Source organism: Pleurodeles waltl, chromosome 5 (assembly GCF_031143425.1).
Source record: "Pleurodeles waltl isolate 20211129_DDA chromosome 5, aPleWal1.hap1.20221129, whole genome shotgun sequence".
Lineage (NCBI taxonomy): Eukaryota > Metazoa > Chordata > Amphibia > Caudata > Salamandridae > Pleurodeles > Pleurodeles waltl.
This window is the reverse complement of record NC_090444.1, coordinates 1,199,523,181-1,199,538,681: the sequence shown is the minus strand read 5'-3', so window position 1 is coordinate 1,199,538,681 and position 15,501 is coordinate 1,199,523,181. Positions and strand designations below refer to the sequence as shown.

At 44.8% G+C, this 15,501-nt stretch overlaps 1 protein-coding gene across 2 annotated transcripts in view; it reads right to left on the bottom strand.

Annotated features, from left to right (window-relative positions):
- Nucleotides 1-15,501, bottom strand: part of ARMC2 (armadillo repeat containing 2) — a 450,139-nt gene that overhangs the window by 338,203 nt on the left and 96,435 nt on the right. For both annotated transcript variants that reach the window (XM_069235455.1, XM_069235454.1), the window contains exon 5: nt 3,660-3,762. In XM_069235455.1, the coding sequence (XP_069091556.1) occupies nt 3,660-3,762 (103 nt within the window). The remainder of the gene's footprint in view (nt 1-3,659; nt 3,763-15,501) is intronic.

Sequence of the window (15,501 nt, the reverse complement as noted above, 5' to 3'; positions counted from 1 at the left end):
GACCTTGATGCATCTCCTGTGTGCTGGAAGAGGCAACCAACGCATCAACCCTATTCAAGGAATAAAGTTGGCCCATCACACTTGAGGCCCAGGCAGCAGATCAGGAACTGCTGCATCAGCCAACGCATCCCCTGACTGCTGGAAGCGGCATCCGACGCATCATCACTGACTGATCACTGAAGGACGATCAATGCATCCCTCTGTCAGCGTGGAGCGACCTGACCCGTAGGATTCGGAATCAAAGCATAGCGGCTTTGACACTCGTCTTCAGAAACCAGAGCATCGCCATCAACGCATCGCTTGACTGCGGGAGTGACATCGATGCATCTACTGATGCATCTCCTGCTTGTGACCAAAATTAAGGTACTCTGCTCCCTGGGCTTGTACGGCTCCTGTACCTGGCCCATATTCCATCCATGGGTCACCAGGGGTCGCACTTGCGACCCCGGTTTTGTCCTTTGCAACCCTTAGCACTTCCTTAGCGGCCCCCTGACCTTAGAGGTGACAAAATCAATGCAAGGAACACAGGACAGCTCAGATGCTGCACTTTCCTTGTTTTCTGTAAAAAAATGTATTACACTAATAGTGAATGATAAAAACTAAACTATTATTCACTGTAGGTGTAATAAACATGGAGTACAGTCAGCTGGAATATGACCATACCTGGCAGCTGTGGTAAATAAAAATTGCTTTTAAATATAACATGTGTGCTTGCTTGTGGGCGAGAGTATATGTCTCTGTGAATGTGGTGTATTTGTAAGCATGTGTGTGTGACTGAAAGTCAAGGTCCAGTGGCATGTAATATGGCTTCTGCTACCCCTGGCATTTTGGTGAATTGATGCCCATGGCTCCATCGCAGTTGGCATGAACCTTTGACTTTGCCCCGGTCCAGTGCAACCTCAAGTAACCACTAGAGTCCTATTTGCTTCTAACCACTGGAACTCTTGAATTCCTCTAAAATTCACAACTTCTACTCACAGGATTTTTGTTGTTTTGGTCTTTTGTTTATAAAATTATTGTCTATTATTCTAAATCTGTGTGGAGTTCTTATGGTGTTTTTATTGTGTTATTGTGTGTGTGTTGCACAAATACTTTATGCATTGCCTCTTTAGATAAGGCTGACTGCTCTGTGCCAAGCTACCAGAGGGTGAGCACAGGTTATCCTTTAGTGTGTACCTGACTTATCCTGACTAGAGTGGTGGTCCCTGCTTGAACTGGGTGCATACCCCTGCCAACTACAGACTCCCATTTCTAATATGTGTTCTACAAATAACTGGAACAGCAAATCAAGCGGGCTAACTAACACGGAGTAGCTAACATTTTCTGAGGGACACGCTGAGATTATAGGAGCAGGCTTAAAGTGACAGCACTGTTTTTCTCTATTTGAAGCTCAGTGCACATGGAACCATTCCCAGACAATTTTTTACTTTTTAAAGGGGGAATCAGAACTTCTTTTGAGGTGAAATGCTGCAATAATGTCTAATGCAATATCTTTTCCATGTATTTGTCTTAACATATGAAACAGAAAACAAAGATTGCCAGTTCATAGACATTCTGATTTTGCTTTGTTTTGTGATTACTTTCCATTATTCAAAGTGTTCTAGGATCCAGCACATGGGTGGGACTATTTTGTGTGTACAAATATTAATGGATAGCCCCTGATGGAGAATTCCTTTAAGAGTCCTGATGAGAGGTTTCTTCATAAAGGTATCAAACATGTACCTCGCTTCCACCTTCACTTTGAGTATGACATAGCAAGGTAGGTGCTGGTCAGGACAAAGAAGTCACCCCAAAGCCAAAGTATAAGTACTCTGAATGGACTAAAGCCCTTGACCCACTGCCTAGAGCAGACTAGAATGGCCTAGGCAAACCAGTGTTCCTAGCCATGGCATGCTTAAGTGTGATGTCCTTTAGAAATTGTTCCACTGAGAATGTGAGGAGGAGTCCTCAGATGACTCTCTTGAGGGAGTTTGTAACCACACACTAAGCAATTGTACCTTGACATCCAGAAACCTGAGAGAACGCACATACTCTCTATCGCTCTTTCCCCTTGCTTCCAAATGCCCTTTTTATATTTTTTCCAACATCATGTGTGGTACACCATGTTGGGTGATGGGGACTAACACAGGCATTTTTCTGCGGCTGCCAGTAAATCAAAGTGGATATTATCAACCACAGAGGGTAACCCTAAATCGCCCCAAAGGGGTATGGGTCTACATAATAACAATAAGACAACACCCCTAGGCAAATTACTAAAAAATACTTACACATACATACATACCATTACCCTTCAATACTTTACAAAACTTTTTCATCGACGTTTCGACCCCTTAACGGTCCTGGGCCAAAGCGTTTTAAGGGGTCGAAACGTCAACGATATTGCTCTTGCCTGGATTGGTTGGATTTTTTGTGGGAAGAATCTAGAATGGGGGATAAGATTCCATATATATAAAGAATTTTTCGAAAATTGATATGTTGATGTAAATATGGTGAAAAGTTTAACCAACAGGCGATTTTGTTTTTTAGTATGTTTTTAAAAGTTACCTCTTGGAATGGTTTGAGGTTTCCATCTTTTTCCTGACTATAAGCACATGAGCACTTTATATATTTTACACAGGCTCTTTCTCTCTTTGTTTCTTGATAGAATGTTTTTTTTTTTAATTGTATTAAATAAAATTATTTAAGAATTATTATTAAAATAGAAAAGTTTTGTAAAGTATTGAAGGGTAATGGTATGTATGCATGTGTAAGTATTTTTTAGTAACTATGCAGATGAAAGCAGAGTGAAAAGAACCTGCCAACATTAATAAAATTGATCAGGAAACAAGATAAGAAACATTCACAGATGTTAAACTTGTTGAGAGAAACCAAAAAAGCTTTTTGTAATAGAAAATAATCAGCTCAAGCAGTATGACAAAAAAGAACTGTTGCGAGCTCCTTCTCCCACAAGCCCGAAAAGGAAATGGGCTGAGGAGCACGAGACAGTAAATAGAATGACGGGATAGAGAAATTGTAGGCTTCTTACACAAGCAATTTTTGTTTTTCTAAATCTCTATGGATGCTGTCTCTCTAGCAGTATTTTTCCTTAATTTCTGCTTGCTTTCTTCTTTTTCACTAGGCAGAACGGTTAGGGTGCAACATTTTTTTGTTTAATTGGACATCATTTTGTAGAAGAAAAAATATTTACAATTCACATAAATCAGCATTTAATATGCTGCGATGTGTGTATCCGTTTCTTAAAATATACATTCCATCGGAAACAAATGATTTATATGCTGTAAAGGTATTCAGGGCCCCCCATGTTCAATGGTGAATATTCTAGTTTTCTGACCATCAATGAAGGTCCTATAACATAGAGCTTTATAACAACAAAGAGTATTTATGTGTCCCATCTTACCTGTATGTGTAAAGTATTATAAATGGTTAAGTATAAAGCATGTTCGTGTCAGAAGGCTAGTAATCTGTGTCTACCTATGAAGATTACAATCCACATCCGTCAGCTTACTGCGATATCTTCAACAAGTGTACTAAGTTACAATCAACTCATGCACCTGTGCTTTACTTACAACATAGCACTGAATATTTTTGAAGCTGTAAATAAAAGTTCTTAAATTGCTTACTAAGATATTACTTTGTCAAACAACTCAAGATTTCCATACCTGCATTGTGTGTGTACCTTCTCTTCCTTAAAGCTGTGGTCCCTCCTTGGACTGGGGACAGCACAACTAGTCAGTGGCTCTTCTAAACTTGATTGTTTCTTTGCTGTAAAAGTAAAGTATATGATTACCTTTTTCTTAAACAATCTTTATTGAAGTTTTGTAATATTTGACATCAGCAAATACAGCGTATCAGAAAAGGAAGCAATCAGCATTTAACAGTCTCACTACAATGCATGTGGAGAAAATATGAAACTGTTGGAATCATTTCTATAACAATCAGTGTGAAGGGGGAAATGGTTGACTATCAGAAACACAGTTTCTTGCTTGTATTTTGTGTATGAACAGATGAGATGTATGTTGGTTCACTTTGAACTATGAAAGATTTGACATTGAGCTGTGTGCATCCGTTCAGTGTGTCACAGTGACCTGGTTTACCTTGCGTCTCCTATGGGGGTTAGAGGAATCCATTGAGGGGCTGGACTGGCAGGGAAGGCTGAGGTTTGGTGGAGAATTCGGCGTAGGGTGGAGTATAACCAGGGAAAGATACAAGCAACTTCATCAGGTTGATGTTGAAAAAGGTTTGAGGCACGGGGAGGTGAACACCTAGTGTGGAGGCAAATAAGGGAGTGGGCACAGGGTGGTGCAACGTTTGTCATGCTTCTGTACCTCTAGGGGGAAAGGGAGAGGGGAGGGAAGATCAGTGGGAGGTGGACTGGTTTAGTACAAAGGGGTGTAGGGGGCTGCACGGAGTCAAGGTCCAGGGCCAATACGACATTGGTGTCTCCTGGGGATGAGAGGTCTCAGGGGTTGGGGGGGATTGGGGACCTCCTCAGTTGGTTCTTTGAACTGCATGAGCATGGTGTTTCAGGCTGCTGCTATGGGGTGTATGCGTATTCGCCGGGCTTCCTCCCAGTGTAGTGTGGAGCTTTAGGCTTCACCCCAGCGAAGCAGCGCCCTGTGCCACTGGGGAACAGCAGGGAGTCCCTGGACCCTCCTGTGCATAGTTAGGAGGCACTTTGCCAACAGGAGAGCAAGGTTGACGAAGCATGGTGGCAGAGGGGGGGAGGGTGCGCTAGGGCTTTAGACAATTGAGTGTCTTCTAGCTTCCAAAAGGAGTCAAAGGTATATCAGTGGGATCCCTGTGTGCTCCTTAAGAGAGCTTTTTAAAGTCATGTGACAAGATGACATCCCCTCCCCATGGTAAGCAGGGTATATATCACCGCATTGGTAGACAGTTCTGTTTCTGTCACAGCCCACAGTGAGCGAAATGTCACTGGCAGCTGTCTGTGTGTTAAGAAATGACCGAGGGGGACGTTGTAATCTTGGCATAGCTGATCAAACATAAAAATCTGGGCGTTGTGAAAGAGGTCACTCACTGTGTCTAGAGTGACCATGCGACCTGATAGCTGGTCGCCAGTGAAGGGTCCCAATGGTCCTGGCGGGGGGTAGCGCGGGAGTAGAGGAACACCTGCTTCATCAGCTGGTGTACCCTGTAGGCATTTCTGGGCAACCGACACGTGGAAAGACCAAGAGTGATGTGTCTTGATTGTTGGGTAGAGGAGCTGGTGTGTAGGGGAAGGGAACCCTTCCCTTTGCTTGTTTCGTATAGGTTTGTAGCCTCCAACCACTAAGACACCAACTACTGCCTCACAGCAGGTCCCCCATCAATTGGTCCACGTCTCAGAAGAAATGGCGGCGGGGGAAGACTGGTACATTAATTAAATAATACAACAGTCTGGGAAGGACAATTATTTTAGAGAGTAAGATTCTGCCTATTAGGATGAGTGGCATTTCCCATTAGGGTGAGTGGCCGCATTTGGGATATGAGTTGCCTTTGAACGGGTTCCCAATTCACTCAGAGGCCTGCCACTTTCTTAAAGTCTTGAAAGGCTGCCGAGATTGAGGCCATGTCGGCCAACGCATCCTGGATATACAGCAGCACATCATTCACGCAGAGCGACACATCGTGTATGGTCCCGTCTGGGGGGATACCACATTGCTGGCCCTCCACTCAGATGCGGTGGGCCTACAGTTCCATGGCTCTTGCGAATAGGACAGGGGTAAGGGGACATCCATGACACGTTCAACGGTTGATAGGGAAGGGTGGGACGAGGCCATGCAGCCAATGAGTGTCCGGGATGTTGGGTTTATGTATAATAGCTTTGTATATGTGAGCAGGCAGTGACCAAGGCCCGCCTTCCGTAAACCAAAGGGGTAATCCCAGGCTAAGGAGTCAAAGGCCTTCTTGAGGTTTGATGTGAGGCATGCAGCTTGCAGGAAACCTAGCAATGCCTGATCCATTACATGGAAAATGTGAAGGATATTATTACATTTGTTATGACCAGGCCCAAAATCCATTCCGATGTGGATGGACTAGAGCAGGGAACACCTGCAGGTGCCGGTCCGCATGGACCTTGCCAAGTATCTTATAATCTGCGCCCAGTATGGCTTTGGGCTGATAATAAGAGAGATGATTGGGGTTCTTGTCCTGTTTAAACAGGGACACGAGGAGAGACTCCTGGAGGGAAGTCTGGAGAGTGCCAGTGGTGAGGGTCTTGTTGTAGACCTTGGCTAGTTTAGAGGTGAGGGAAGTCGAGAATCGGTCATAATATTCTATTATTAGGCCATCTAGCCCAGGTGTCTTGCTGCAGGCATGTATCTACTTTTAGACCTCGGTCACTCTGATCAACTTGTTGAGTTCCTTGGGTTCTAGAGCATTACTGGAGGATAAGGGAGGTGGTCTAAGAAGCATGTGATGACATCGGTAGAAGGAGTGGGGGGCGGCTATGCAGCTCAGCATAATAGGAGCTAAAGGCCTGTAGTATGGCGACCACAAGATTGGGCCTGTATCTAGAGCAATTTCCATGATTGGGAGGGAGGGTGGATTGGCTCCTGACTGGCCAAACACGTAAGCAAGTGACTGAGTTTGTGCGCTGTGGTGTGGAGGCAGGCTGTGTATTCTGCGAAGTAGTAACAGTGGAGGCGCTCCACAAGAGTAGCCAGATGCTTCTTGGCATCCATCAGGGCACGGTGTGCAGTATCATCTGGAGGGGTTGGGGGAGTATTCAGAGCGGTCACTGTCTCATGCATGCCTTGAAGGGACCTGACTAATTCCCTGCTGACCCCGGCTATGTTTTGTATGCAGAATCCCCTGATGACCATTTTAAAGACGTCCCACTCGATAGCTTGGTTGGTGGCTGTAACGTGATTTTCTTCAAAGTATTGGGCAATGTAGATCAGTTTGGAGTCACAGAAAGCCGGGTTGTCTAGGGTGTCTTTGGACAATTTCGATGTGAGTACCGGAGGATGTGGCATTCCCCATTCGATATCCGCTATGTGGGCAGCGTGGTCGGATAGTACTCAGCCTAAACAGCATGAATGTGTGAGTCTTTGGATCAAGACTGGGGAGCACATGAAGCGATCCAGGTGCACATAAAGAACGTTTCAGGGACAAGTAGTGGGAGGATAGACACAGGTGCTGGTTGTGGGTTCTCCAGGCATCAAGAAGGGACCTCTGTTGGTCCCACCGGGAAAACTGCTGGGAATGTTGGTGGTCTGGGGTATGAAGGAGTGGGGGATGGGAGCGGTCAAGGCAGAGATTCCGCATGTTATTGTGGTCCCCACCTAGTATCTAAAGTATGCCAATCCACTGGGCTAGGATTCTCGTTAGGGTGGCCCAGAACCCTGTCTGCTCAGTGTTTGGGGCATATATAGAGCCAAGGAGGATGGGATTGCCATCTAACCGACCTTCTACAAAGACCTATCTGCCCTCTTTGCCAATGACTGTGCTATGGGTTTGGAAGGGAGTCCCAGGCAGATCCAGAGCAGGGTACCCCAGGCATATGTAGAGTATGTCGTGCCATAGTGCGCACCTCTCCATCACCCGCATAGTCGCTGGAGGTCACAGCTGGTAAGATGTAGGAAACTAATATGTGACGACTGTTGTTTAATATAAGCGTAGACAAAGTAGCGGTAGGGTGCTGAGTGCATTACCCCCCCACGTTTAATGTGAGGACTCATGTGGTTCAACTAGTAGCCATGTGGTGATGACGGGTGTGTGTGGGAGGGGGAGGGAGGAAGGAAAATTGGATGGGTGCCCACTCCATGTGTCCCCATCGGTCCATGGGGAGATGGGTGGTGTATTGTTTGTGCTGTAGGGTGGAAAAACAACAGATAATAAACAACAATACCTAAACAAGAACCAGAGCCTGCGCGAGGGCCGATGCCCTGTTGGTTGGAGTGCCAGTACTTGGAACTGGGGTGGTGACAGATTATTGCCCTGTGGTGGTGAATGAGGAACGAAAGGTTGCAGGTGTGCAATCTGAGTTATGGCATCAGTGGGCAAATGGTCCATCTATGGGCCATCAAGGGACTGGGATACTGGAGCAAATGCCCGGCAGTCATAAGGGAGGAAAGCACAACGATCTTTCAGGAAGAGGGGCCACTGACTAGCAGTTAAACATCTAGGTTGGGTCGGTGGGCGGCCATCAGGGTCCGCTCACTCAGTAAAGTATTACTCTGGGGTTGAGGGCATTAGAGCAAACTGTTCGCTGACTGTGGTGTAAACAGAGGGCCAGAAAGGAGCCCCTTGTGCTGCAAGTCACCAGAGGCCATGTCATCTCTGCTCGCGGTAGTGCTGGAGTCAGTGTGGTGGTGGAGGGGATGAGGATTATTGAAGGGAAAATATAGCTTTGATGGCTGATTGCTGGCTTTGATGCAGTTTGTGTGGGAAAGGTGCATTGGCAACTTCCTCAGTTCTGCTGCACTGTCGGCCTTGCTGGACCCTCCACTTTCCAGGATGGGACGTGTTATTGCTGGTTGCCAGGGGTCAGCAGTTGCCCTCTAAGTGGGTTTTCACCCAGTACCAGGCAGAGTCCAGCTCGCTCAAGAAGTGAGTCTGCTTGTCGTGGATGTTTTTGAGTTTCACCGGAAACAATCAGGAGTATTGGACACTGAGGCCCTGAAAGCAGGGTTTCACAGCCCAAAAGGAGGAATGTTGAATTGAGTCAGCTTTGTGTAGTCAGGAAATATAAAAATTCTGCAGTTCTTGTACTCGAGCGGAGCTGACCACCGGGCCAGATGTAGGATAGCGTCTCTGTCTTTGTAATGGAGCAATTTTACAATCTCTGGCTGGGGTAATTCCTGGTGGTTGCCGGCGGGCAGGCACTCAGTGTACCGGTATTAAGGAATGCACCCACTCCCCCAGGAATTCGATCATAGGTCGGGACCCCTCAGAACCCTCCGGCAGACCCACCACCTGCATGCTCTTCCAACAGGCTTTCCTTTCGATGTCCTCAGCACGATGCTCCAACCCCTGCACCCGTTCAATGAAGTCTTGTGTGGTCTTCTCCTGGTCTGCCATTTGTGATTTCAGGGCTGTGATGTTGTGTTCAGTTTCAGTGACTCTGGAAGCCAGTTTCCTCTCATCTTCACATAGGAGCCAGAACTCCATCTACATTTCCTCTATGTGCGAGTCAACAGATGGCATCTAGTCTAGTGGCAGGGTCCTGAGGTTGAGTGGGTGTCAAGTCTCCCCGTTGACAGAGGTTTGGGCGCGAAGTGCCTGCGAGGTCGGTGAGACTGGCCCTTAGTTGCTTTCAGCCTGACCATTTTGTCCGTTGTCGTGGGAACAGAAGTGTCACTTAGAGACATGTCCGATTGAGTGGCTGCCCCTTGTGCTAGAGGATGTCTCAGAGGGGCGTCTAGAAAGAGTACTGATGACAGCCCATCGAAGTGGGCTCAAAGGATTACTATGTTCGGCAGGGGAGAAGTCTCCATCCACCACCAAGACCCAGAGGCCGTGGGTAATCAAGAGAGGACCAGCAATGCGGGTTGTATTGTCCGGAGGGACAGAGGGTTTAGTAGGTGCCAAGCAGTCCAAGGGTTTGTGTACTCTTGGGAGCTGAAGCGGGTGTCTCGGGGGCACTTCCTATTTTCCCACGGGCAAGGGAGCACCCTCCCCCCCTCAGGATGTGCAGATCTTCTGTCTGCCGTGTGCAAAGGAGCTTCACTTTTGAATCAGGATCACCCCTTGGAGGCAGCCAGGGGTTGCAGGAGGTCGCATGCTGACTGCACACTAATGCAGGCCGTGGATCTAGCCCTGCTGCGCCACCAGCCTGAGTAGTGAGCACTGCTGTATTGTTCTCGGTTTGGAGCTGACAGTCAAGTGCAGGAGCTTTGGATGAGTACAGGGGCAATTGTGTGAATGGTGCTTTCTAACAAGGTTTGTGACAGTCATATCATCACATGCCGGCTGCACACTAAAATCGGCTCCTCTGTGGCCCCCGTTGAGGACTCGTGGCTGGGCTATGCTGAGAATGGACCCCAGGGTTGTGCACGTCTGAGATAGCTGCGCCCCTGAGGAGACCTGCATGAGCTGTGAGCCGACTGCATGCCAATACAGGCTTGTGACTAGAAGCTTAACCTCCCCTCGGCGGTGCTCTGTTGTGACCAAGAGTGAGGCTGACCCCAATCAAGGGAGCAATGCAGGAGCCAGTGGCTTGCAGGCTGTTGCGCTTGCTGGGGGTGAGTGTCCCCTCAGTGAGCATTAGCTGCGCCCTGTGGCAGGCCCCAATGTGGTTGGGATGTCACGCCCCATTAATAGGGGCTTCTGAGGTCAGAGCGGGACCCCAGGAGAGTCGGCCTTGTGTAGGCACTGGCAGACCTTTTAGTATTTGTCTCCTGGGTAGTTATTCACAGCCCAGCATCGCTGTTCCTCAGATGAAGGTCCCAGAAAGCCCCTCCCGGTCTCAGGAGATAAGGGGAGGTGCTGGGGCACCCATTCACTGTGCCTTGCTGTGCAGGGTCCGCTGTGCTCGTCAGGGCTTTGTCGATGCTACTGTGTGGGCTGGGTGGGTGCCAACTGCATGCTGATGTCTGTCTTCACCGGCGCAGCACCTGGAGTCAGGCGGCCTCTGGGGAGATGGCACCTCCAACATGCTACAGCTGTCTCCACCAGTCTCCCTGCTCTCAATGGCATTCCCAGTGCCCCTCAGATACGAGACAGTCCAGCTATGCTGCATATAAAGTCAGGCTTGTGGTGGATTGCACAATCTGCTTAGCGGAGCTCAGCAAGCAGACGTCCGCCTTCTTTGGTGGTTAGGCCACGCCCCCAGTATAGGATTACTTTATGACTGCCCATAAACAGCGAACACATGTGCTCTATGTGTCCTGTTAATTTGAAGCAGGTGACTCAGCATGGACTAAAACACACTGATTGCACGAGAGTAGGTCTAAAATAATATTTACAGAGCTATTGGTACTTTGTATGGGTATCATGTTTAAATACCCAAATTATATACCCATCTTTGCTTATTTCAGATTTCTGTATACCGTTTACTACCCTAGATCCAAAATCTTTTTTATAGTATAAAATTTTTTAAAAAACATCAACCATGAAAATGCTGTTTTTAAAGGGCAGAGAGTTGCAGATTAAATGAAATCATTATAGACAACAAAGTACATTCAAAATCTATTTAGATGTACCAATGACCCTCAAATTAATCATAAAAAATAATCTAGTGCAATTACATATGTCCAGATAACATAGGTCCCAAAGTAGTAGTCTATCAATCGAAGTGATATACACTGCAGTAGAGATAAGGCAGAGTGAGATAAAAAACTATCATCTTTACAGACGGTATTGAATTATGCGTATCAAAGATCAAGTATGTACTGGGAGATACAACTCTCACTAACTTGTCTGTAAGAATGCCACTAGGTATAAACCAGTGTTTTGAAGGAATCAACGTCCACCCTGCACATATTACATACAAGGCATCTCACACTGATTAGGCTAGGATTCATATATGCAGAAGCATCGGTCCAGGTGCTAGCTATGTCCCCAGCTGAGCAACATGTTCTGTATTTTGTGGGAATATAGGACCGCACAATTGTTTTTAGAAGGATGCATTGCGCCACATTGAGTCTATAAAGCAATATCCAACTTTTGAAGGACTCTCTGGTTTTCCTTCTGCGATCTCCTATTCCTGGTGACACATATGACTTCTTCACTAGCTTTTGTCACTCAGCTGCTTTTAGCTGCCCATATCACACTGGCCAAAAAACTGAAATCCACTGGCAAGTAATCAAACAAAGCTTAAAGTGGCAGCGTTTGGCAACTCTTGACTATGGAAAAGTTTCCCGTCAAAATGCTATCTACATTGCTTGTCCAAAAAATAGCAGCAATTTCTGAAGGAAACTGCTATTTTATGCTGCATGTTTTCTTCAAGAAGTGCTTGAGTTAGAATACAAATGACTAGAACTGATTTATACCTGTAAGATTTGGAGCTTACATGCTGAACACTTCTTCAGTCTTGCTATTAAATGCTAGCACTTGACAAATGCTTTTGACACAAATCTATGTTAATCCTTGCACAACAATACAAAGCATCACATTTGTCAACCCTCACACAAAAAACACTTGACTACTATGAAATCTAACCTTTGTGGCAAATACTCAGATACGTTATCCAATAAAGACCAGATACTTGCAAGTCCTAGAATGATTTATCTTAACATAGGTTGCTGTAAAATATTAACATTCTTAACTAAGAGATCACAGCAGATTTTCAGTATCAATGAAACAAACTTGAGCTTTAAGAAACTTCACTTTCAAAATGGCTTTAATAACTTTTACACTAACAAAAATCTTTTGACATTACAGTAACATGGTTAGAAACACCCTGGGCATACCATGCTACTTATGCTTCTGTTAGGTTCCGCTAAGATTTAAACAAAATAAACAGACAAGCCACTGTAGGACAATTGAAATGTTGATGGCTTACCTCACTAACGTAGGGTCTGCTTAAAGTTTAGTATACATGGTAATTAATCATAAACATGAGACAACCCTATCCACCAAACCCTTGGTCAGCCTGCCTCATTTAGAGAGAGGCAGGAAATAAGTGTTCCATTGACTTCACTGTCGAAAGAATACTTTTTCTGATGGCCCCACAGAGTAGGAGCTATCAGAGGAAGGCATTTATACCACCCACCTTATTTAGGGAGGATGGACTAAAGTCTTTTTTTTTTCATGGCTCCCACTCCCCAGCTGAAAACATTCAGTGTGGACGAGTATTAATTTTTGGTTTTTCATAAACAAAAAAAACACTTATGAGGCTTTTGATGGTCGACTGTCATGTTTGACTGCACCCATCTGTCAAATGTTTCCAACGTTGAAAGGAACAGCTATGACAACTGTTCCTGGCAATGTAGATAGTTGTCTGAAGTACCGGCAGCCATCTCTAAATATGGAGAACAGTGGTGCCTCATGGTTGGTGAAGGTACTTTCCATTACCTTTACTGATGGGGTAAACTCCGTCTGACAAACTATAAATCAGGCCCTTAGACAACAAACTATAAGCTACCCAGTTCTCTAAAAATGTCCTAGTTAAAATGAAGGTACACCTAAGGAAGAGTTTTTGAAGTTGAATAGCTTATTATTTTCTTCAGAGCCAGTTTATGAGCCCGATATATATCTTGGTGGTAGGCATTGTCCACCACAAGGGAGAAGGAGTATGCTTACTGCCAAGATAATGGTCCTCCCACCCGATTTAGATGCAGATGTACCATAGGTTTGGCTATGGAGGTGATTACTCCATCGCCACCATAGCCAAACCTCTTCAGCGGCCCGCAGGAGTAAGGGCCATCAAAGAATTGGCTATATGTCCACCCACCCAATTAGGATGAGCAGACATATTGCCATTTATTATTGTCTGTCACTGCCAGGCAAACCCTCATGGTAAGGGACAATAAAAAGGAGTGTTGCTCCCCACGCCATAGAAGATAACTCCTAGGGAGAGGGAGAGCATTTTTTTTTTTTCTTTAAAAAAAAAATCCCATTTCAGGACTTTCTTTATGAAAATAAAAAAGAAAACTGCTTGGTGCAGGGCTCCATCATGAAGCCAGAGCCCTGCACCAAACAACAAAGAGTATTGACAGGAACCACCAAGATGGACATTCCTGCTAATGCTTTATAAATGGCCACTAGCTTGGCAGTCATTTATAAACTCAGCACACAGTCCCTCCACCAAGGGGACAAAATATTTTACTCCATCCCCTTGGCAGAACAACAGGCCATTCGCCGAAATATAAATTCCTGCCCTAAGGGCAACATTGTCCAGGTGACAGCAATAGGAAGCGTCCCGCTTGCGCATGATCGGGTCACATGAAAATAAGAGGGTAGTTATAATGCCTCATTACTGTGGAAACATTGAATCGCGTGTGGCATACAAACACAGTTATAAGGAGCAAGTCTGTAGTCCCTCTACTATCATAATAAAAACGTTAAAATCTAATTTGACACACACCTGTTATTGGTCTGATGATTCTAAACACCTATTATTATTTTGCTTCATAACTATCTAGATGTTAATGTTTCCCTTAATACTAAACATAACACACTTTTTCCAGAAAGTATGCAAATACCTTTAAGTACAGATAATTTAAATTTTACTTAGTATGGTCAGAATTCAACTGCACATACATTACATGATCTTACACAATATGCATCTCTGCAGTTGCAAGTTAATGTAGGGCCTCTAATGTTTATATCAGACCTAGTCTATAGTGGAATGCATTTGCATTGTGCAATTGACTGGTTTTACTTATAATATTATTCTCAACACACAGTTTTGCGTTTCTCAGAATGTCCACTGGACCTGAATTGTAAGGTAAAATGTAGGTGCCATTCTCAATTGTCAACAGTTTTCTCACATGCAAATCAAAGTTAGAACTGTTAATAAGACTGTGAGCTGGATTTGGATTATTTTGCATTATCTTACATTATATTAAATTATCTTGCAATGTAGTATATGCCTTTAGCTGGAAATGTAAATTAAGGTTTTGATACATTTATTAACCAGAAAATTATACTAGAATGGAAATTGCTGAGCTGACTTCTCTACAATTGTTAAGCTTTTTAGTTTAGGAACTGAACCATCAATACTATCACCTGATCTTACCACCTAGCATATCTAACAAAACAAAAGCAACCATATTTGAATTGAGGATGTAGGTAATAATACTTATAGGCTATAATCTCCCCATTGCCACCCCGCTCTGTGACTTATCCAAACATACTCTCAAAAACCACAAACAGAGCTCCTGCAGCCACTTTAAGACTCTGAAAAGAAAAACATATGATGCCTTTGGATTGGATAGGAGTAACAATAATCTTGTTTCATCACAAAAGACATTCTATTTTAAAACTCAAAATTCTCTTATTGGAAAAACAATGATCACTGTGGGATGCCAAAACTAGAGAAATGCACATTGTCCTTTATAACACTGAGAAGGCTGTGATCCAGTCCTTGAGCATAAAGTTCCACATATTTGCTGCAATGAATGATGAATTTTAGGTAAGCCTCAACCCCATAATAGGGGACAACAAAGAATCGACACTTGTCAACTACACAAACAGAGGCAATACCATATTGCCTCCCTGCATGAATCCTTCCACCCCCAACAGAGGTTCAGGCCGTGAGTTGTGTATGAGAGCAGAACGCGCCTTTTTGCACAACCCACCACACCTTGTGAGGATCTGGATTTAATGACTTTGAGACTTTAGAAGCCTTGGATGGTGATCCAGATTGAGTCTGCTGCTGTGATGACTGAGCTATACAGCAGAACACACCTGTCTCTATTTAACTCCCATACATTGTCACAAAGTCATAAGAGCTGCCATGAAGTGTTTACACTTTTACTTTGTTAGAGACCCTATGCAGTTGCTGCCAACTGATATGTTGCATTTTGTGCCCACTCCTTTCTATAGCCCCCGCTTGGACCCGGACTCCAGTAACTAGATATGCATGAATGATATAATTAGTCTCATAACAGTGAT